Source organism: Tursiops truncatus, chromosome 8 (genome assembly GCF_011762595.2).
Source record: "Tursiops truncatus isolate mTurTru1 chromosome 8, mTurTru1.mat.Y, whole genome shotgun sequence".
Lineage (NCBI taxonomy): Eukaryota > Metazoa > Chordata > Mammalia > Artiodactyla > Delphinidae > Tursiops > Tursiops truncatus.
Genome location: NC_047041.1, coordinates 61,052,745 through 61,075,094, shown reverse-complemented (window position 1 = coordinate 61,075,094; position 22,350 = coordinate 61,052,745). Strand labels below are relative to the sequence as shown.

At 49.3% G+C, this 22,350-nt stretch overlaps 1 protein-coding gene across 2 annotated transcripts in view; it reads right to left on the bottom strand.

The window, feature by feature from the left end:
- The window catches only part of LOC101334013 (olfactomedin-like protein 1), a 386,099-nt gene that overhangs the window by 139,896 nt on the left and 223,853 nt on the right, over positions 1 to 22,350 (bottom strand). Inside the window, exon 3 of one of the 2 annotated variants that reach the window (XM_004311603.4) lies at positions 11,446 to 14,614. The exons of the other annotated variant lie outside the window; for it this stretch is intronic. Within the exon in view, the coding sequence (XP_004311651.3) occupies positions 13,824 to 14,614 (791 nt within the window). The 3' untranslated portion in view covers positions 11,446 to 13,823. Of the gene's footprint in view, positions 1 to 11,445; positions 14,615 to 22,350 lie in introns of those variants that run through there. 2 annotated transcript variants of the gene reach the window in all.

The following is a 22,350-nucleotide window of genomic DNA, read 5'->3' as shown; positions in this document are numbered from 1 at the left end:
TCTCCATCCTCCAGCACTCACCCCACCCAAAACCTCAGCTCACTTGAATGCTGCCCTGCTGCCCACAGCCCTTCCCTGTCCCCTCTCGGGTCTGGAAGCTTGTTCTGTGACCCGGGCTGCAGACAGTCGGTCAGAAGTCCCAGTGTCGTGCCCACCGCCCTCCCGGATCGCTCCCTCCTACACCCGCTATTACCTCTTGGATGTTGTGAGCTCATTGTCTCAGACCGCATGGCCCTGGTCCCGCAAGTACCAGGACTCTGTGTTCTCGAGATCTTCAAGGGAGGGCCCATGTGTCCATAAGAGCCTTCATGCCCCAGTCAGGTGGTCAGGCCAAGGTAGGCATCAGCAGAGAATACACACAATACAATCGCTTTGGGGTCATGACCTCAAAGTTCCCGCCCACAAAGGCACTTCCTCAGAGTCTTTCCTCTCTCCCAACGCCTGTACTGGGTGGGACTTTGGCCTAGGACCTGGGATAGAGAAGCTTCTGCACAGCTTCATGGCCGCCCTACCCTAGCGTTCCACTTTCATTCCCCCCGACATTTGCTGCCAGTCACCTCTCTGCTGAGAAGCCACCAATCACCTCCCCAAATCCTACAGTACTTTTAGTGAGACCTACACCCTTTCGGCAAAGTCTGCTTCCTCAGTTATTTCACAAACTCCTCTCTAGTCAGTACTGCCTGCACAATACCCTCTTCAGGTAGACTCCAATAACACGCGCTAAACAGCCACCCGGCCCTAGAGGGAAGCTTGAGTTATGTGGAATTTCTTACATCATGCCAAACTGAAACCGGCCTCTTCTTTAATCCTCTGTACCGTTACCACCAAGGCCCCTCAGTCCTGTCCTCTGAGCAAAGGCACAACATGGCAGCTCCCCTTGCCCACCTAAAGATCACAGTTCCAACCCTGTGTCTTCCTGTCTGCCCCAGGAGCTCCCGGAGCTTACAGGACAGGGACTCCAGCTTTGATGCGGTAACGGGCCCTCCTCCACCTGCTCCCCAGGTGTGGTGCCCAGGGTGCCACCTCCAGGTGCGGCCAGGTTTGGCCACTGCAGGGAAGAGTGGGATGACCCCTCTCCCCAGCAAGGTCTAAAGTCAGGACTTCTATTAATGCAGCCAGGCTAAGGCAAGTTCTGTGGGCTTTTCCACGTGGCCGGGTAGAAAACCCATGAATTGATTTTTGGGGCCTAAGGGCAGGACTCTGACCTTACCCCAGCATGTCCCATGGAGCTGGTTTGGGCTCTGAGCTCACCGTTTGTTGTCCTTGTCCCGTACATTGGTGACCGGCCATCTGGAATCAGCCTGTTCCCTCACCCTGCCGGGGACTGCTGCCTCTTGGACTGACTGCTCACCTCCACCATGGGGGTCACATCTGGAGGCCCAGACAATGCTACTCCCCCCCATGAAATTTCAGAATAAGCCCTCTGGTTGGTGTAAATCTCTCCTCTTGACAAACTATATTTGCCAGGCTTTCTGAGAAGAGGATGATAATAATACCACTTACTACTTACGACACCCGAGCACTGGAGCCAACACTTTATACGCATCATCATCTCATTTAATCTTTACAACAAGCAGGTGAGATGGGCCTAGTACTGTTCCCGTGCGACAGGCGAGGAACTTCAAGCTCAGAGAAGGAGACACTTGCTCAAAGGAGAAACAGCAAGTCTGAGGAGAGCCAGGATTTAAATGAAAGAGTGAGCTGGCAGGGCCCTCGGAGATGAGGGCATCCCAGTCCCCACGGTAGCGGGCACCCACCGCCTGCCATGCTGGAGTCAGGGGGCGAGCGAGGAGTCAGTGCCCTGTTCTCCAGCAGGACAACACCCCTGCCAGAGGCTCTGTGCAGCTCCAGTGAGCCGCGCAGCAGAAACCTAGCCGGACACGCCGGGCAGGGCGGTGGTGCTTGCTGTTACCGGGACAGCAGCGCTGCATGGAAGAACCAGATGTCTTGGCTGCCTGCAGGAAGAGCTTATGTAATAAAACTTTCTCATGACAAGCAGTCGAGGGCAGGTGTCGGAGCCAAGAACTGTTCCATTGCTTTGGTAAAATGTCGAATTAGAAGACTCCTCCTTTCTCACACAAATTCGAGTTCTAACTTCTCCCCTCGCCCTACTCTAATCCCCTCTCCCCCATCGCCTTCCCCTGCCCCCCCCCCCGCCATTGCTTACTGAATTTAGAGTTCGATGCCGCACACCCCAGTACGCCCGAGGCAGTGCTGTCTCCCAGGGTCCCATCCAGCTCAGCATCTGTCTCCTCCTCTCACTCTCAGAAGTGGCCCAGTCAGGACAATAAATTCAAGTGAATACTCTGGAACCTTAAAAAAAAATCACTTTCCTTCTCTGGTACCTGTTTGCCTCCCATAAATGGGAATAACACTACCTGCCTCATGAGACAAGCCCTTTATAAAACCCACCAAAGCCAGAAGTTCCTCTCCATCTTTCCTCTGGAGGCAGCTTTCTGGGGCCAGTCAACATACACCTTTGTTTCATCCATAAAGCAGTCCAGGGTCAAGCCAGCCGTACATGTGAAAACCTCTCTGATTCAGGGGAACAGAGCCTTGTGTTGTGGGAAGGAAACAGTCACCCCTAAAAAGAGGAGCTGTTATGTGTGCATGCAGGGAACAAAAGTAACCGTATTTGGTCTTCCTAACCTGAACTGTGCTCTGCCCTTCTCTGTTCCCTTCGTCCCTACAGCAGATCCCTTGGCCTCTACACAACTCTCTCTCTCTCTCTCACACACACACAAACACACACACGCACACACACACATATTGTCAACCCAAGAAGTTCCTTCTGGTGGGCTCTCTGGGCCTTTTGGCCAGAGGAAGGTTGGAAAAGTTTGCTAAGAAGACCTCTCGGGACACCCCAGTGCAGTCACGGGAGTGGCCCTCTCGGTCAGAGTGGTCCCTGCCCAGTCAAGAGGCCCAGCCACATCTGAGCGGGCCATTCCAACCACGCACACAAGTCACTGTGGGTTTATCTCTTTACCTGGGACTCAGGGCAGGGGTCTGACCATGCCCACCAAACACGCCCAGCAACCAGCAGGCGTTGGCTGTCCCTGAGCAGGCAGGGCAACCCTGGGATTTGGGTCACCTCCTTCCCTATGCCTGCCCTCATTCCAGGAAGAAACAGATGTACCCAGAGTGCAGCTCCTGGGAACACCACAGCACCTGTAGGCAGGGGAGCAACCGTGATAGGATCAGTTCCCCACAGCCTCTCCCTGGAGGTTTGTTAGTAGGCCCACCACCCACTTACTTCTGCATAAGTCATTCGTGACACACGTACAACTCAAATACCCTGTCTGCATCCTACGGCTGTGCGTGATATTTTACCATGGGTGAGCAGGCTTTGGTCTCTGTAAAGCGCACATGTGCGCGCGCGCGCGCGCGCACACACACACACACACACACACACACACACACACACACTCAAAACAAGATGAGGTAGAAACTTGCCAGACCCAGCTACGTAACTCAAAGAGAACCAAGAGGCTTGGGAACTCCCTGGCGGTCCAGTGGTTAGGACTCCACGCTTCCACTGCAGGGGGCATGGGTTTGATCCCTGGTTGGGGAACTAAGATCCCGCAAACCGCTGCGCAGTGAGGCCAAAAAAAAAGAACCAAGAGGCTTAACAAGTTTGACTGAAAGTTGAATCCCAACATTTCTTGCGTCTGTTTTTATTTGGCAATTATCATGTGCCAGGCAATAATCTAAAGGTTTCACAGGCATTAACCGAGCTCTGCCTTAGCAAAACGAGGTAATCCCTGTGCCACGGCAAAGGCAGGACTCATCCTGGGAGGCTGAGGAGCGTGGCCAGGCAGAGAGGTGTGGAAGCGAAAGGTAAGGAGGGGCGGAAGCCCAGCCGCAGGGCCACTGAGGCTCTCGGCAGCAGTGCAGACTCTAGACAAGGTCCTCCCTCCTTATCAGACAGCTGTGGCCCTCACTCAACCATCTAAATCCCTGACACTGGCCTACACACAGGCCCAGGCTTGGAAAAAGTTCTCACGGCTGATTGCCTTCCCCGGATAGGCACACCCCACTGCCCCCACTCCAGCGCTACACTGGCAACTTCTCAGAGCTGGTTGGAGGCATCCCTAGAGTTTGTTGACGAGAGGGAGTGGGGTGGTGGGAGTTTGGGTCCCTGGAATACATCTTCCCATGGAACTGATAGATTGGTGTTTGCATTCCCAGAAGAACAATGTACTCACAGTAAGCGCTAACAAGTATAAGAGTGTAGATACCATAAAAGCACTCCGTACTTCCCGCCAGCCCACATCCCCGTAGATCACAGGACAGAAAGAAGGTCTCATGAGCCTTCACACCCCCCAGTGGCTTTGGCTGCCGCACACACTTCCTCCTGAGTCTTTGACCTACACGACTCCATCCAGCCTTAGCTGTACTGCAGAATGAATTCACCCCAAACCTGGTCTCTTTCTCGTTTTTCATTGCCTAATGGAGTCTCCATCTGCACCTTCCGGCAGCTCTCGTCTGGCCAAACCCGCTGTGCTACAAAGGGCAGAATTCAAGGCCAGAAGGCCTGAGTTCTGCCACCAGCAGCTGCGTGACCCTGGGTAGCTTCCTTTGCGCCTCACCATCCTCATGGGTAAAAACATAAGGGGCATGCGAGAAACTCCCCAAGGCTCCCTCCTGATTTCAGAAGGAATCGACCACCCTCATCTCCCTTCCCCTTTCCAAGAAGCTCCTCCATGCTCTCATGCTGCTGACAATTGCCTCATTCTTCTCCAGCAAACTAGCACGAAATGTCAGTGTCCAATTGGACTCTTTTCCCTCTCCCTCAAATCTGATCGGTCACCAAATCCTGCAGGATTTCTTGGCAAGCTCACTCACCTCCTCAACATCCTATTGCCATTGCCTTGATTTAGGTCCTAACCTATCTCAGTGGGTTATTCCAACAGCTCATTCTCAGAAGAAGTTCCTTCCTGTCCCTCCAAGCTGCCCTTCTCAGCCTTGAATCCTCCTGAAAGCACAGGCTTCACCTTGTCTCTTCCATACTCAAAGACCTTCAAGGTCATCAGTATTACATTTTAATTCTTTAACTTCAACTTTCAAGACCTTCCAGGATCTCTCCCCAGCCTGAGACTCCAGCATCATTTCTCCCAGTTCCCCTCCCCACCCCACCCTATGACTCTAGCCCTGTGGACCACCCATCAGGCTTGTCCTAGTCTTTCAGGTTCTGCTCTTGCTCCTTCCCTCATCTCCAACACAAAACAACCCGCCCTTTCTACCCTTTTACTGAAGCCAACACTGCAGAACAGACTCAAGGGCTCAAGGCCCTTGCCTGCCACAAACTCTTGCTCAACATCTGCTGAGTGTAGGGCCGAACACAAGGGCCGATGCAGCTCCAGGGCAGCTCAGGGTTTGGAGGGGGTGTGGACAGAGACATGCAAACGAAGTGTGTTAAGAACCATAGAAGACATCTGTACTGGATGCTATACTAGTACAATTTAGAGAGAAGAGTAAAAATAACTTGGGGGTGGGGGGAGGAGAGGTGTTTCAAGGCTTTGATCTGCATTTTGAAGGATTAGTAAAAGTTCATTCATCTGGCAGAGCAGAGACAAAAGGGCTTCCCAGGAAGAGGAAATAGCGTATGCAAAGGCAGAGAGGCACAAAGGATAGAAATTGTTAAGCTACTCAGTTTGGGGAACAGTGGAGATGCAGCTGGTAAGTCAAATTATTGCCAGCTTCTGCGGAGGAGCCTTGAACGCCAAACAAGGATATTATACCTTATCCCTTTGAGAGGCGATCCTATCCCACCTTGCCTATACCTTCCATCCACAGCTGAGTTACAGAGGCCAAGGTTATTACACAACATGGAACATGATGATTAAAAGCATTGTGCACACGGGAAGATCCCACATGCCGCGGAGCGGCTGGGCCCGTGAGCCGTGGCCGCTGAGCCTGCGCATCCGGAGCCTGTGCTCCGCAACGGGAGAGGCCACAACAGTGAGAGGCCCGCGTACCGCAAAAAAAAAAAAAAGTTTGGGCTTCCCTGGTGGCGCAGTGGTTGAGAATCTGCCTGCTAATGCAGGGGACAAGGGTTCGAGCCCTGGTCTGGGAGGATCCCACATGCCGCGGAGCAACTAGGCCCGTGAGCCACAACTACTGAGCCTGCGCGTCTGGAGCCTGTGCTCCGCAACAAGAGAGGCCACGATAGTGAGAGGCCCGTGCACCGCGATGAAGAGTGGCCCCCGCTTGCCACAACAAGAGATAGCAGCTCTCGTAGCAGACCCAACACAGCAAAAATAAATAAATTAATTAATAAAACTCTTACCCCCAACATCTTAAAAAAAAAAAAAAAGCATTGTGCACAGTGAAAGCTGGGTTCTCAGTGTGCATAAATGTGTATGTGACAGAGATAGGAAATGAAAGTAAGAATTACCAAGGAGCACCAAAGCAAGGATTATCTAGGAGCACTAAATAGAAATCATAAATTTCCCAAAGACAAAGCTGAGAGTTGGCAGCCCCCTGGGAACTCACAAGGCCTTAAGGAAATCTGGTCTAAAGGTAAACAGACGCTCTAAGACGGCATCTCCTGGAAGATTATTTACTGAGTGTGAGAGAGATAAGAATGGCCCTCATGAAAATCCCCATGACCTGGCTTTCAGAGTCTACAAAGGATACAGCCCACCTTTCTGAGACCAGCTGTGGATTCTGCAAAAACTGAGACACACATGTGTCAGCAAGTGTTGAAACCAAAGAATGATGCCATGAAAACATCAAGTGGAACTGCTCTGAGGAAGGAGGAAGCAGGAAAAAGTGACTCAGGAAAACACAAGGCTGCCAGGAGTTTCAGCCTAGTTGTGCCCACACCAATGATGACAGTGTCACATCTTCCCCCTGCCCCCCCCCGACTGTCACCTCTTGAATGAGGGTGCACAGTCCGGGATCTTAATAAATGTTTAAATGCCTCAACAGTTCATAATAGCTCTCCCTTCTCACGTTTTGCAAAAGGGGATCCACCAGAAGCTTTTAAGCAAGAGTGTCACGAACAAATCTGTATATCAGGAAGGAAACGTTTTTGACGGCCAAGTAAAAAACAACTTCCAAATATTATCACAAATGTGATAGTCTAAAGGTCATGCCATTCCTTGTCCAAAGCTCAATTCTTGTTCCTCCCTCCCCACCTCTCGGCCTGGCCCCCTAGTCCATAGATTCTCTCTCTCTAGTCTCTCCTACCTGTCCCCTCTCTGAGGTGCAACACAGGTCCTCCTCACTTCTATCTTAATTGATCTTCCACATCCTAACTGGCCTCTCCACCTCCAGGGCCTTTTCCCACTGGTCACTGCTTCCCACAGCCCGGCCAGAGTCCACCCCAGCAGTTCCCACCTGGCCTTCAACAGAATCACGGAGGAACTTAGTGAAAACAGGCCAGACCTACTTAATCTGAGTAATTTAAAAGCTTCCCAGGCAATTCTGAGGCACAGCCAGGTTTGCAAACTACTGTTCTCATCCTAGTTATGGATAGTGAAGGGGCTGCAACCACGGAGGACTTGTAAGAAATGTAGAATGTCAGGTCCCATCTCTGACCTAGGAATAACAATTTGCATTTGAAAAAGATCCCCAGGTGACTCTTAAGCTTGTTAAAGGTTGAAAAGCACTGCTACAAAGTGTTGCTTGACCATTCATTTCACAAATATTTACTGGATTTTCTCTGGGCTGGAGGTTGGGAGGTTGGGAGGTTGAGAGGGTCAAGGGCCAAGGTCCCCGACTTTAAACGCACAGAACCATCAGCCAATCTCCTGGTTAAAACCCATTATTGGTTCTCCTGCTTTCAAAGCCCAAACTTCTCCACCTGGCCTTCATGGCCCACTGGGAATAGGTTTCTTCCTTGTCACCAGCTTTATTGTTTATCGTTCGTCATAGGAGCCAAGCTGGGCCACTTGCCACCTCGCATGGCTACAAAGTGCTTGCCTGCCTATGTAGGTCTCGCAGCCCAGGTCACGCTCTGCTCACCTCTGCCTGGAGAAACCCACAAGAAATTCTTCGAGGTCCATCACACACATGTCACCCCTTTCGTGAAATTATTCCAGATTTTCCGCACTCAGATGAAAGACAAATTCCCACAACTCTTTGCTCTTACCTCCTTCATAGCATTCATCTCATTCTACTTAGTCTTAAAGTCAGGGCAACCGCCATAGCTACCCCAGTAAAGAGACTATGATGCTGGGGACTTCCCTGGTGGCGCAGTGGTTAAGAATCTGCCTGCTAATGCAGGGGACACGGGTTCGAACCGTGGTCCGGGAAGACCCCACATGCCACGGAGCAACTAAGACCGTGTGCCACAACTAAGGAGCCCACATGCCATAACTACTGAAGCCTGAGAGCCTAGAGCCCATGCTCTGCAACAAGAGACGCCACCGCAGTGAGAAGCCCGCGTGCTGCAAAGAGGAGTAGACCCTGCTCACAGCAACTAGAGAAAGCCAGCATGCAGCAACGAAGACCCAATGCAGCCAAAAATTAATTAATTTTTTTAAAAAAAGGAGACTATGATGCTCAGTTTGTCTCCACAGTAGCAATAAGCTAATAACCGGCACATCACCGAATCTCGAAGTAATAATAACAATAATGTATTAAATAAAATTATGGATGAATGCAGTAAGTGAAAAGTTCACCAGTCTCCCTGCTCTCCCACTTCAAAGTCGTTTATATATGAATTTAAACAGATTTCAAACAGGCTGCCTCTCAAGCCCCAAGGAGAAATAATCTCTAAATCAAATATTTTGTGTTTTTCATATGACACAAATAATCATCAAAGACGATATGCTGAAGATGAATTTTGTGTACAGCCAACTACCTTTGTTGGGCATTCAACTTCACAGACTGCAACACAAAATTTGTATTATAATCGATTAAGGAACTGGGAGAGGAAGGAGAGAGACAGGAAGTAAACCAAAATATGGAAAGGGAGACGGATCTATACCAAATATCCAGCTGCTCTAAAAGTAAAAATATAATACGCTGGATCTGTTTTGTAAGCGGATTAAATGCTGGCCAGAACGCCCGTTTTGATCTTAAGCAAACTTCGGAAGTTCTGGTCTTTAAATATATAATCTTATTTTCAACTGAGGAACAACTGCAGGTCTGGAGTCAGGATGTCATGAGGGAGAGAAGCCCACTTTCAAACAGAACTATCCCATCTTGCCGTCTACTGGGACGCAGTGGCTTGAGATTTGGAAAAGCATGTTGCATTTTTGCAATTACAGTATATAGCTGGTTTCAGCTAAGGCGTTGCAGCTGAACACACGCTCTGCGGAACACCCATTTGCTCGGGCAAATAGACCGTGAGCTTCCCTACCACCTTGGGCTCTCTCTCCAGACTGGGCCGCTGCTCCAGTTGACTTAGCAGAGCTCTGACATACTACATAGAACTGAGGTGACCTGCCACCTTGCGCATCTCCAGGGCCATCCGGGCACCTGTAGGGGCGCGGACTGTCCGTAGACCCCGGACAGGACTGGGTGGAGATTCGGAGCAAATCCACAGGAGTTATACCCTCCTCCCAGTCTTCTGGCCAGAGAAGGGGAGGAGGGTCCCCGCCCTCGCGCCTGGGACACACTCCAGTGCTCTCAGTTCCTCAGGCAATGCCCCTACGCGGGCTCGCAGTCCCGACCGCGCAGAGGGCCTGGGGGTGTGGGGAGAACCCACTGACCTGGGTACGGGGATCCTCTCCGGGCAGCTCAGGTGTGCGGGCGTTTCCCGTGTCCCTCCCACCTCCGAACATGAGAGCCGAGAACCGAGCTCTAGGCCACCGACCCACCGACCAACTAACCGACCAACCAGCGGACCGACCGGCAGCGGCCGGGTCTGGAGCCCACGTGACGGGGGCGGGGACCCGCGGGAGGCTCGTCCCGCAGCGCCCGCTTCCCCACCGCCCCACCTTCCCCCGGGACCGCCCCTCTGCCACGCCCCCTCCCTCTTGGTTCCTTGGCTGCCCGCAGGGACCCATCCGCCGAGGGTTTTGGCTCCGCGGGGACCGGCCTCATCAACCCGGCGCCTTCGAACCTGCTTAGCCCCCGCCCATCCCGCCCCAGCTCCGGCGCCGCCCCCTAGGCCGAGCTTACCGTTCCCCCCCAAGCCCCGCCTCTCTCAGGAGGCCACGTCCCTCCCCGGAGCCCCGCTCCGCTCTTGGTCACCTCCCCCCTCCAGCACCCTTCCGGCCCCGGGGAGTCGCCCGGCGGTTCTCAGCTCCCTGTCCCCGGGCTTGTCCAGCCCTTCAGCACCGCTCCTTGGCCGTAGGGAATGAAAGAGAAAAGCAGAAAGGGAACTTGTGTCGAGAATTGCGAAGAGACAGAAGCCACAGAAAAAACGTTTTAGAGGCGCTCCCAGCGCAGCAACCTTTTGGGTGTGCGGACTATCTGGGCCCCTGGGATCGCGTTCAAATTGAGGTTGGCCTGACAGCAGCCTCATTTCTTGTCTACGAGCGCCCCCAGTTCGGAAGACTGAGTTACCCTAGGGTCTGGCCGCACTTGAACCCCGCAACCTGGGATGGAGGTCCCTCTAGTGGTTGGCGCCAGTCACTGACACCCATTCTTGTGAACAGCTGGGGACAAGCAGCGCTGCCCTGTGCCCAGCGCTTAGACGAGGTTCCACAGGCGCAAGAAAAGCTTTGGCGATGTCTGACCACAGGAATGGATTGTAGAATCGGGGCAGCACGGGACCCTGGGGACCTAGTCCAGTGCCTGCCCCCAGTGTAGGGCCTGAATCCCCTTTGGTTGTACTGCTAGGTTGTTGCCCTACCTGGATCTCCAAGAATTGGTTGCTCAGTTCGGTTGATGAAAATCCCTGTGGGCCTCAGATGGCATCACACCAGGGACTCTGGCATAGTCCCCAGCTCAGGCAGGAGTCACTACTGCTCTAACCTCAATTTTTATCCACACGTCTACAGGCTGGAGTGTTGACAAACTCCTCAAGACACATATTTTTTCACACTCTCCTGGTGGTCTGAAATTACCAGTGTGCCCAGAGGGCTTGTACATGTGAACAAAACTTAAGCCACCCTGGCAAATATGAGACTCTGGTCACTACAGGAACCTGGCCAGATGCAGGCCAAGGGCAAAGCCAGCAGACGAAGGCTGGGGCCCACAAGAGTTGTATTACAACAGGACACTCTTTAGTTCTCTTTCACTTCCTTAAAATAGTAGCACAGAGGCTTTGTAGAGAAGGCTGCCACAGTTCACACGAGTTCATGGGTGTTTCCAAATCCCACATGTTATTGCCCTCGTGGACCCACAGTCCCCAGAAAATGCTAGTCTGTTCTTTAGAACTATACAATTACTTTTTAAAACTCACTTTTAAAAAATGGTGTAAGTCACAGACATTGAAAACAAACTTATGGTTACTGAAAGGGAAAGGGGGGTGAGGGATAAAGTAGGAGTTTGGGATTAGCAGATACACACAACTCTATATAAAACAGATAAACAACAAGGATCTACTGTATAGCACAGGGAACTATATTCAATATCTTATAATAACGTATAATAAAAAAATCTGAAAAATATATATACGCATATATAAATGCATCACTTTGCTGTACACCTGCAACTAACACAACATTGTAAATCAACTATACCTCAATTTTTTAAAAATGGTGCAAGTCACTGGCTTTCCAGCTTATTCATACTTCGGAACCACTTTAGGGAAGGGGGCTTGAAAGTTATAGTCCTGTCTGGTCCCACCTCCAGAGGCTCTGACTGAATGGTCTGGGGGTATGGCCTGGCAGCAGGATTTTTAAAAGCTCCTCAGGTGATTTCAGAACCACTGGTCTAGGTCTTAGGAACTTCAATCCTCACTAAGATCCAAGAAGAGAGCCAGAGCTGAGAAGTTCATCTGAAAGAAGCCCAAGAAGTATTTGAGGGCCTGCATGTCCAGCCCTGGCTCCCAGGAAGCAAAGTGGCCCGTTAACAGGGGCTTCCTGGAGAAAATGTCTTGACCTGAAGAAGTGATTCTAGCTGCAGGAATTTAAGGCACCAGAGTGGGTTGGTTGTTAGTGGCAGGTGTGCCCTGCAGAACTGTCAAAGCAAAGCGTATCACAGATGAAAGGCAGATAGCAAGCACATTACAGGCAGCCTCTGTGTGCCTCCAGAGGAACTGTGTGTGCATGACTTACACATAATTCCACTCCAAGATAATTCCCCTGCTACCCTCCTCTGTGAGGCAGCCCGCATTCCTTTTCCCTGTGAAACAGGTAATGTTATTTTACCCATGGGGCAGCTAATGTCCCCAAACCCATGGAGTGGGTAATATCACCACGTTTAATTACTCATACCTGCCTCATTCCACAACAGATTTGGGCTCTCTGTAAAACTCTGTTAGAACTGTGGGTAACTGCACTGTGTCCATGGAGTGAGTAATTCCATTCTGCCAAAGCTTTACTCAAATGCTATGGGGGAAAAAAAACAAAAAACCTCTCTTCACTGCCTATGGTCTCAGCCTGGGCTTGGCAGAGGAGGGGAAACAGCTGCAAACACACAGAGCAAACCCTCTCATGTGACCAGCCTGGAAAGACAGAGGCCTCAGCACATGACACAGACAGGCACCACAGCCTGCACTTGTGACCCAAACCAGGCTGCAGTGGACAAACGCGTGGGAAAGAGCTTGAAGAAGCCCCTCTGGATGGGCACAGCTGCCCTCTGTCCCCTGTGCCACAAGGCACTCCTGCTGTGGCAGGGAGTCCCCTGCCTGCTATCTGGCTTCCATCCAGATTCCAGAATATTTACCGAGGGCCTCAGTGTGCTGGGGATTGTTCACAGCAAACCCAAGCACAGGCAGCACCCCCAGGAACACTTATGCGGAGGGCATGGAGGCAGATAGAGCCCGATGAGGTTTAGTTGCTCAGTGTCAGTTTTATTGTATTTCAAGCAAGATGAGAAAAGCAAGGGAAGGAAAGGCAAGATAAGAACAGAGGTGGGGTCCTCACCCTTAGGCTGGTTTTCTAGAGGAAGTAGCTTTTGAAAGGCCTATAGGAGGGTCTTGTGTGGACATGCGACTAGCTAAAGGGGCGAACCATTATTTTTAGGCTGAGATGATTAACGTATTGCTGAGAGAAGGTTGGGCGAACAAACATATATATTTGATGCTTCCTTGGGCAATGGAAAGATTATGGGGTTTGCAGTATTTTCTAGCTCTTTCATTTTGTAGCTTTGGTACTTTGAATGGCTCACCTGAACCCTCCTCCTCTATGAAGACTTGTCCTGACTATCTCATAAGGGTGAGATGACTTGTAACATGGGTGCAGACACTTTGTAACTGGAAACTGGTATTCAAATGGTAATGTCTTCCCTTTATTATTACATCCACCTGGCTTGGTGGAGGGGCAGAACCAGGGGAAACCGAGATTAAACATCAATAAGAAATAGTACTTTATTTGGGCAGTGAATAATGGAAGAATATCAGTAGGCATTTGTGAAAGAGGAAAGAGATTTGAGCAAAGACCAGAGGAGAGAGAAGCCAGGAGTATTAGAGGGTGGCTTACATTTCTAATGGCTGGGGGGCGGGGGCGGGGAGAGTTAGAGTAAATGCTAGTAAAAGAAAAGGTTGGAAGTAAACTGGATCGGAATGTGGAAGGCCTTGAGCTCCAGGAGGTTTGGATGGGTAATGGAAGTTGTTGAAAATTCCTGAATGACAGACTCTCATCTATGCTCCTGGAAGATACTGAAGGCAGTACCATCTGGAAAAGGACGCGTGCGCATTCCCACTTCCAGCCCCTATCCCTGTGTGCAATTAGAGGGATTCTGTGTTGCAAAGGGGCTGTGGCTTCCGTCTCCTGGAGAGCAGCATCCCCGGCGCTCTCCCTCGTGGCTGCAACGCATCACTGCAGAGGCTGCTTTCTCTTTGTCTGGAGTTTGTAAATGATCTGGTTTCCATCATTCCAGGCATAGAGCTGCTTATCTCTAGGGTTGTAATGGATCATGGAGTGACTCCTCGACCGCCTGGGGAAGAACACGTTGGGCAGATCCTCCTCCATGACAGCGCCCAGCGGATCATAGACACAAGTGATGTGATGCGGGCCGAGGCCACCAGAGCTATAGACCACGTAGAGGACACCACACAAGAGGAATGAGGCTTCGGCATCCTGACTTCTGCATGGAGTGTCCCATGAGTGTTCCACTCCCAGTGTGTCGGGCTCAATTTTCGTGAGAACCAAATGGCCGTGGATGCTTGGCCCTGAGTGGATGGCCCAGAGCCCGTGCTCATCCGCAGCCAGGTCAATGTAAGTCGAGGGGGAGCGCGGGTAGGCCAGGGCTCTGCCTGCCCCTCCCGAGAGCAGCATTCGATCTTCCACGGTCCTCTTCTGCAGGTTATATTTGATGATCTCATTGGGAGTCCCTTGGCTGTGAAAAAACAGGAAACCTTTGTAGATCACTTGGCCTGTCCCCTGCCAGGAATGTGTTAGGATCAGCTTCCGGGGGGCTGGCTTGGTGCTATCTTCCATGAATGCCCGTATGCTGGCAAATTCCCAGACAGTGTTGTTTCTGGATCCAATTAAGAGATAAACTTTTGGAGAGTCTCTGACAGCATCTTTCATCCAAGAGCCATCTGTGTCCATTGTCTTCTTCACTATTTTCAGAGACTTTATGCCCATCAGCATGTTGTCGCAGCCTGGCCAAACAGGAGAAAAGGGGAAGGTTACTTTATAAACGCAAGAGGTCTGCTTTTCTCACAGATTGCTTTTTTTTTTCCTTCAGTGTCTAGAATAAAATGATCACACAGAGATTAATCATAACTGATTGTAGGATTCAATGAATCAAGGACTTTAATGAATAATTGGGTCTCTGTTAAGTGAGCTGCCGTCCAGTTATAAGAGCATTAGTCACGATAATCAAATCAGGATATAACCAACTATTTGCTGTGTCAGAGGCCCTGTTAACTCTCTAGAGCGCTTGAGGTTGACACACTGAGAATGACTAGGGTATGGAACGACCTAATTCAATTCTGTTTGCCAAGATGTTACTGGGTATCTGCCGTATACTTAGCTTACAGTACTCTCCCAGAACAGTGCTAAGTACTAAAGATAAAAATTATAATATCAACCCTACACCTTGAGGAGGTGACCTTCTAGTGAAAGATTCTGGTTCTTAACCCTACTAGACCATTATAAGGGTTCTACTCATGCCTTCACTCATTTAGTCATGAATGCATGCGTGCCTTTAGTCAGCTGACTTTGGATACCTACAAAAAGCAAGATACTGAGCTAGGTGTTATGAGCTGGGGCTACAATGGACTGCGGTGCAATGATAAATTAGGCACGGTCCTGGCTTAACAGGTACATGACTATCTAGAATATAAAGCTTAAAATGAATTTTTTTCAAAAAGGAGGACAAAGGAGAGACATATCATGTGACACAGGGGAGAATCTGCATTTGAATTAGCCCTTGAAAGACACCTCGAAGGACATTCTGAGATGGGTGGGAAAAACTTTCCCAACAGTTAACAAAACCACACTGGGGAAAGTCCTCCAAGATTAGTGTTAGTAAAGTAGTATAGAGTTTCACCCAATACCAGCCAAATACTTTGTGTATAAAACTAGATGCATAAAACAAAGCAGTAAATTGAAACCAGCTCCGTGCCTGGAACCTTGAGGGTGGAGCTAAGGAACATGAATTTAATTCTGTAGGGAGGTAGGGAGCTACTGAAGTTTTTGAGCAAGACTGAAACATGGCCAAGGTTGTTCTATAAGATTAATTAAGCTGGCAGCCATGTGTACGATGGATACAGGGAGAAGAGACTAAAATCAGGGAAACCAATTCGGAGGGTATTTCTATAATCCAAACAGGATGATAAAGGTCTAAACTAGGTGGAAGAAGATGAAGTAAAAAGAAGGGGCCTACATTTTTCTAGCTCCTCATAGCTACTTAGACTGTTACTCTCTCAGCTTCATGCAAAAACCCTTCCTTGGGACTTCCCTGGTGGTCCAGTGGTTAAGAATCCGCCTTCCAATGCAGGGGACGCGGGGTCGATCCCTAGTCGGGGAACTAAGATCCCACATGCCGCGGGGCAACTAAACCCGTGTGCCACAACCAGAGAGCCTGCGCGCTCTCTGCCACAACTAGAGAGAAGCCGGCGTGCCACAACAAAGAGCCCTCGCGCTGCAAGCAATGCCACAGCGAAGGTCCTGCATGCTGCAACTAAGACCCAACACAGCCTAATTAATTAATTTAAAAACCCCAAAAAACAAAAACCCTTCCTTCTTTGACCCTGATCCTGGATCAGTTCAAAGTTCTGCCTGCCCTTGAGAGTTGTGTGTTGGTGGAGAAAAACTCAAAATGGTGCATATTGGTGTCATTACACTAAGGGATCTTCAACCTCAGCTGAGCCCTAACTACTGTACTATACTCTCTGTGCTCAGCCCATCTTCCACATGGCACCTATCTTAAATCCTGCCTCCTGCCCCAAAACTAGCTCATCAGTGCCTCATAATAACTCCTTTGCAAAAATAAATACCATTAGATGTGAACTCCCTCTACTTCCTGTTCCTCACTCATAGACTCTTCTTCAACTCCTGCCCTTTCTACCCTCCCACACATCTTTTTTTTTTTTTAATTTATTTTTGGCTGCCTTGGGTCTTTGCTGCTGCACGCGGGCTTTCTCTAGTTGCAATGAGTGCCAGCTACTCTTTCGTTGCGGTGTGCAGGCTTCTCATTGCGGTGGCTTCTCTTGTTGCGGAACACGGGCTCTAGGCGCGTGGGCTTCAGTAGTTGTGGCACACAGGCCTCAGTACTTGTGGCTCGCGGGCTCAGTAGCTGTGGCACATGGGTTTAGTTGCTCCACAGCATATGGGATCTTCCCGGACCAGGGCTTGAACCCGTGTCCCCTGCATTGGCAGGCGGATTCTTAACCACTGCACCACCAGGGAAGCCCCCCTCCCACACATCTTAAAAGAAGCCATGTCATTCCTCCTGTGTAAGACTAATACTTCCATCTGCACCCATCTCATCCTTTCCTGGCTTCTTCTAGATTTCCTCCATGAATGATCCCCTTTCTATTATCTCAGATTTCTCCTTCGCTACTATTTTATTAGCTTGGAAACATCAATTCTCCCACAGTTAGGCACTCTTTTCTACTTACTTCACCCTTTCTATAATTTTATAGAACTAGACTCTCCTACAGAATAGTTTATACTCTCTGCATCCATTTCTTCACCTCCCATTCTTTCACTTCACCAGAACTTCACAGAAACAACCTTTTAAAATGTGACCAGGGACTTCCTAACTGAAAACTCAGACCTTTTATTTCCGTATCTTACCTGACCTTTCTGTAGCATGGCAGTATTGATCAGTAAAGATCAAGGGGGGAGAAAATGTCTTCCCCCTTGATCTTTGTGTCACCACAGAGACAATGTCTGTGTTCATCGAATGCCGTTTCATTTTCCTCTTCCTTAGTCACACGTTAGCAGTCTCCTTTGTATGTAAGCTGCACCCGTTGACCTATATCCTGTCTAACGGGATGTAGACAGAAGTGGTATAAGCCATTTCCACATGGTCCTTACATACGCTATCTTCAAGAAGACCTTAGAGTCTTGGAATTGTCATGGTGACCAAGTTAAAGAGGGATGTGGGCCAAGATGAGATGAGAGCTGCTCATCATTTTAGGAAAAGTGGGTCATCAGTTGTAATTATGAGCTGCTTGTCGGGACTGCCCTGTTAGGGCAGTGAGCAGTGGTGAGCAGTGTCACAGAGGCAGGGAGTGGTGGCCTTACTAGAAGCATGAAGAACCTTGTGTTTCTCCCTCAAATCTGTAACACAGGTGGGAGAGCAGAGTCTTAATAAAAGCATGGGAACTCTCTGGGCCTCCCTCCCTGACTGCTGTAGGGTAAGGTGGTGGAGTGACAGTTGGGTGTATAACAGTCTCTCAAGAAGAACTGAGCACGCTGAGAGTCTCCCTCAAATCCTTCTAAAACCTTTGATATCAGAAGCTAGAAGGGCCAGTGCGTTGTCATTTTGTTCTTAATAAATGCATGGGTTCTCCAGGCCAACTGGAGGCCGAGTAGAGTCAGAGGACAAGAAGCAGGATGATGGGAGAGAAAGCGGACACAAGGAAGAAGGATACACAGCCATAGCACAGGGAACTATAGCCAGTCTCCTGGGATAAACCATAATGGAAAAGAATATTAAATAAAGAATGTATATATGTGTAAAACGGAGTCACTCTGCTTTACAGCAGAGACTGGCACAACACTGTAAATCAATTATACTTCAATTAAAACAAACAAATAAACATGCACAGCCAGAGAAGTCCCAGAGGTTGAGGTCAGTAAGCATTTGGCAAACTGCTTGTGACTGACAGCTGTTTGGGTAGCAATCCTACCACAGTTCCTTAATCAATTCACCACCCACAATGATCACAGCTTCTCTTCTCTCCTCAAGGGTCCCTCATACCCTCCTCACTCGCCTAGGCAGATCTTGCCTCTGATTTCACTGAGAAAACAGAAGCAATAGGAGAACAACATCATCGCTGGTGTGGATTACTGCAATAGCCTTCTACGTGGTGGCCAAACTTCTATCCTTGACCCCAGAGGCCATTCCTCACAGCAGCCGAAGCATCTTTGAAAAATTAAGTCAGATCATGTCACATGTCTGTTCAAAACTCACCAGGGACTTCCCATCTGACTCAGAGTAAAGCTCACATCTCTGCCTTCCGGGCCATCTGGGACTGCCTGCCCACTGCTTCCCTGCCTTGTCTCCTGCAACTCCCCTACTTTGATCATTTTGTGCAGCTACACTGGTCTCCCTGCGGTTCCTCAAATTATGCCAAGCACGTTCCTGCCTCAGGAATTTGGCACATTTTGTTCCCTCTGCTCGGAACCATCTTCCTGAAGATATCTACTAGACTTCCTCCCTCGCTCCCTTTAGGTCTGCTCCCAAATGTCTTCTCCTGATCATAAAGGTCTTCTCTGACCACCCTATTAAAAATGGTGGCCCCTCCTCCAGCTCTCCGTATCCCCTTTACCCTAGCTCACTGTTCTCCATAGCGCTTACCTTCTATCTGACATATTATAAATTCATCTGTTAACATATTTATGGCTCAACTCCCCTCAATAGAGTATAAACTCCACGAGGGCATGAGCTTTGCCTTATCTGTTTCATTCACTGCTGTATGTCTTGCCCCTAGGATAGCATCTGGCACACAGCAGGCCAGTATTTGCTGAATGAATGAGTTTCCAACCACCCAATCTATTAACCAGTTGCGCCCAATCCCATACTCCCTGCGTCCCTCCTGCTCTCTTTACTTTTGCAGTGGATCTCATCCCTCTCACCGAGTCAAGGACTCAGCACCAGAAATTATCTTGCCCTCTCCTGCTCAATAGTCTCTTCCTCCCAACTGGATCGTTCCCCTCTGTAAACAAGCAGGCTGTAAGATCATGCTAGAATCCAGTGTGGCCCCATTTTTCTATTCCACTTTATAACAAAACTCCTTGAGAGAGGAGGTTTCTCACCTCCAATTATCCCTTAAGCCACTCTAATCAGCTCCAGCTCTCCACAAGTCTAAGTTCCCCTGCCCCACTGCACTGGATCAGTTTTTGCCAAGGTCACCAACAACCACCATGTTGTAAAATCTAAGGGTCAGTTCCCAGTCTTCATCCTAATCAACTTCCCAGTAAGCTTTGGTTACTTGATGGCTACCTCTCCCTGAAACTCCTTCTCCTCGTGATTCTGGAACACCCCTGCTTTTGTCTGTCCTATTGTTCAGGATTGTTTTAATCTTGGAATTCATGGCTGCTTCCTTATCACCATCCATCTTTAAGTGTTCTATCCTCAGACCTTTTCATTTCTCTATCTATGATCACTTTCCAGCTCACTTCATTCTCTGAAGAGAATGGCTCTGAAGAGCATGTAAGTTCTGAATAAGGATGAAATCCAAACTTGTACCTGGAAAGACATCCTATCTGGATGTCTACTTAGCCCCAAACTCATTCATCTAGTCAGTGTTCCTCATTGGCTATCTTCAAACTTCACCTGTCCAAAGCAGAACTCTTGCTTTTATCCCCCAAACTTCCTCCCTCTTCTTCCCATTTCAAGCAAGAACCATCAATCAGATTTCTTCTCTAGTAGTCATTCTTGATTCATTTCCTTCCATCTCCCCACACTAGCAAGTTCTGGTAGTAAACTTACCTTTAACTTATGATGTTATACTTAAATTAAAATGCTCAGTATATTTATATATCCTCCTCTTCCCACTCCCTCTGCCTCCTCTTCCCCTGCACGCCGTGAACCCTCACCTTTTGCCTGGACTACTACAATAGTCCCTGATTTGTCTCTCTGATTTTACTCTTGCTTTGCTATAGAATGTTCTCCACAAAGCAGTAGGAGTGATCTGTTTAAAAACATGAATTATGTGACCAACCTGCTAACCCTTTTTTCCCACCACTCTTGGAATAAAATCCTAATTTGTCTTAAAGCACCTACCTCGTTTGGCCCCTCCCTGTCTCTGGGACTTGATCCTCCACTTTCTCCCCAACCCTGCCCCACAATCTTGCCTCACTGTGCACTGATTACATTGGCTTTCCTGCTGTTCTGGGAGCTGTCAAGTTTGCTTCTGCCTCAGGACTCTTGCACTTGCAATTCTTTCTGCCTGGAGTGTTCTCTTCCTTGATCCTCCCATGGCCTGCTCCTACTCGTCCTTCAAAGCTCAGTTTCAATCTTATCTCCTTAAGAGACTACCTGCGACCACTGTATCTACATTTAAAATGATCTACTGCAGCATCTCTCTTATTCTCTTTATATCACTTACCATGTTCTGTAGTTATGTTATCTGTTTTACTTACTAGTGTATTGTCCTTCTCCCCCATTAGACTATAAGCTCCACAAAAGCAGGGCCTTTGTCTTCCTGTTTACTGTTGTACTCTACTGCCTTACTGAGAGCTCTGTGGTTCAATAAATATCTATTGAATTAATAAGGAAAATAGGTTCATTCAAGCAGATGTTTTTCTAGGGTTTAACTGGTGCTGCACATCCAGAGTTCTGATCACAGATCTGTCTTAAGTAATAATAATTTGTAAAGCGCCTTAAAGCTTTTATGATACTTTCAAATGCATTATTCCATTTAAAGATGTGGCACAACATTGTTACCAAGGAAACGTAGGGCAGGAGTGGGGTTGGCAAGAGCCAAGTCCTGGGAAATCAGTGCTTTCAGCAGTCATGTCATCAGTGGTTGCTCCCAGAGGCTTTGCCTGGCCCACAGCATGGCCAGGGTCAGACTTTGGGGCAAGCTATTGAAATGAGCAGGACCCTGTGGGGCTCCTGGGCACGGAAGTCTTTCTGTGTCCCCCGTTTCTTGTTTGTAGGGAACAGACTCCAGCCTCCATGACCTTCCCTGAGTTCCAAAGGCCAGATTCGAACAGCTGCTAATCAGGGAAGGGAGGGGACTCAGAGACAAGGGAGGAGCAGTCAAGAAACAATAGTGCAGCCTCGGGGCAGGGTCCTGGTTCCACCTCAAGGGATACACAGAACAGTATCTTTGAGCTCTTCTGCAGAACTAAAACCCCCAACAAATGGAAGATGTTACATTCTTCATTCAAGAGAAGGTCACGGTTTGATAACCTTGAGAAGCTCATCGGGAGACCACCTGAGGCCACATTAAAGGAGTGCAGGCCCTGCACACACCCTGATCCTTGTCAGCAACCCCACCCTTCAACCACTGCTATAAAACTCCTCCCGTTAAGGCACACAGTTTTTCAGGGCATGAGTCCACCATGTCCCCTTCGCCTGGCAAAGCAATAAACCTATTCTTTTCTACTTCACCCAGAACTCTGTCCCCAAGATTTGATTTGGCACCGGTGTACAGCGGCCGAGTTTTTGACATCATTATGGAAATCTCTCGGCCATCATTTGCCACCATGTTACCCTACTGACCCGCTTTGCCAGACTGGGGGATTGCTTCCCTGTGGCCTCTGGGTCAACTTCATTCTGGTTGGCCTGGGTTATAGAAGCCAAACCCCTAGGAAAGGCAGAGGAGCCTGGGCCAGCTGGGAACCTTAGAATAAGTTTCAAACACCTCAGCATGGCACTCAAGGTCCCTCATCTGCATTTCAGGAGCAGCTCGCAGAAGGATCCCCCTCCATGCTGAGCTTTGGGGGCTATGGGCTGTGGTGCAGAAAAGAGAAGAGTGGACTGCCCTGCTTACCGAGATCCATCTCTGCTAGGGCTCGGTATGCCTTTTCTCGGTCTCACCAGCCGAATCTGTCTCATGTGAATGCTCTGCTCTTCCCACATACTCTGGTGATCACAGAGGATGAATGAACAAGGATTTAAGCTTGTATGTGATCACAGATACATTTAATGGGAAAGAGTGGGGGTCCCAAGGGCCACAAGAGAAGCTCAGAAGCTGTTCCCTATTGA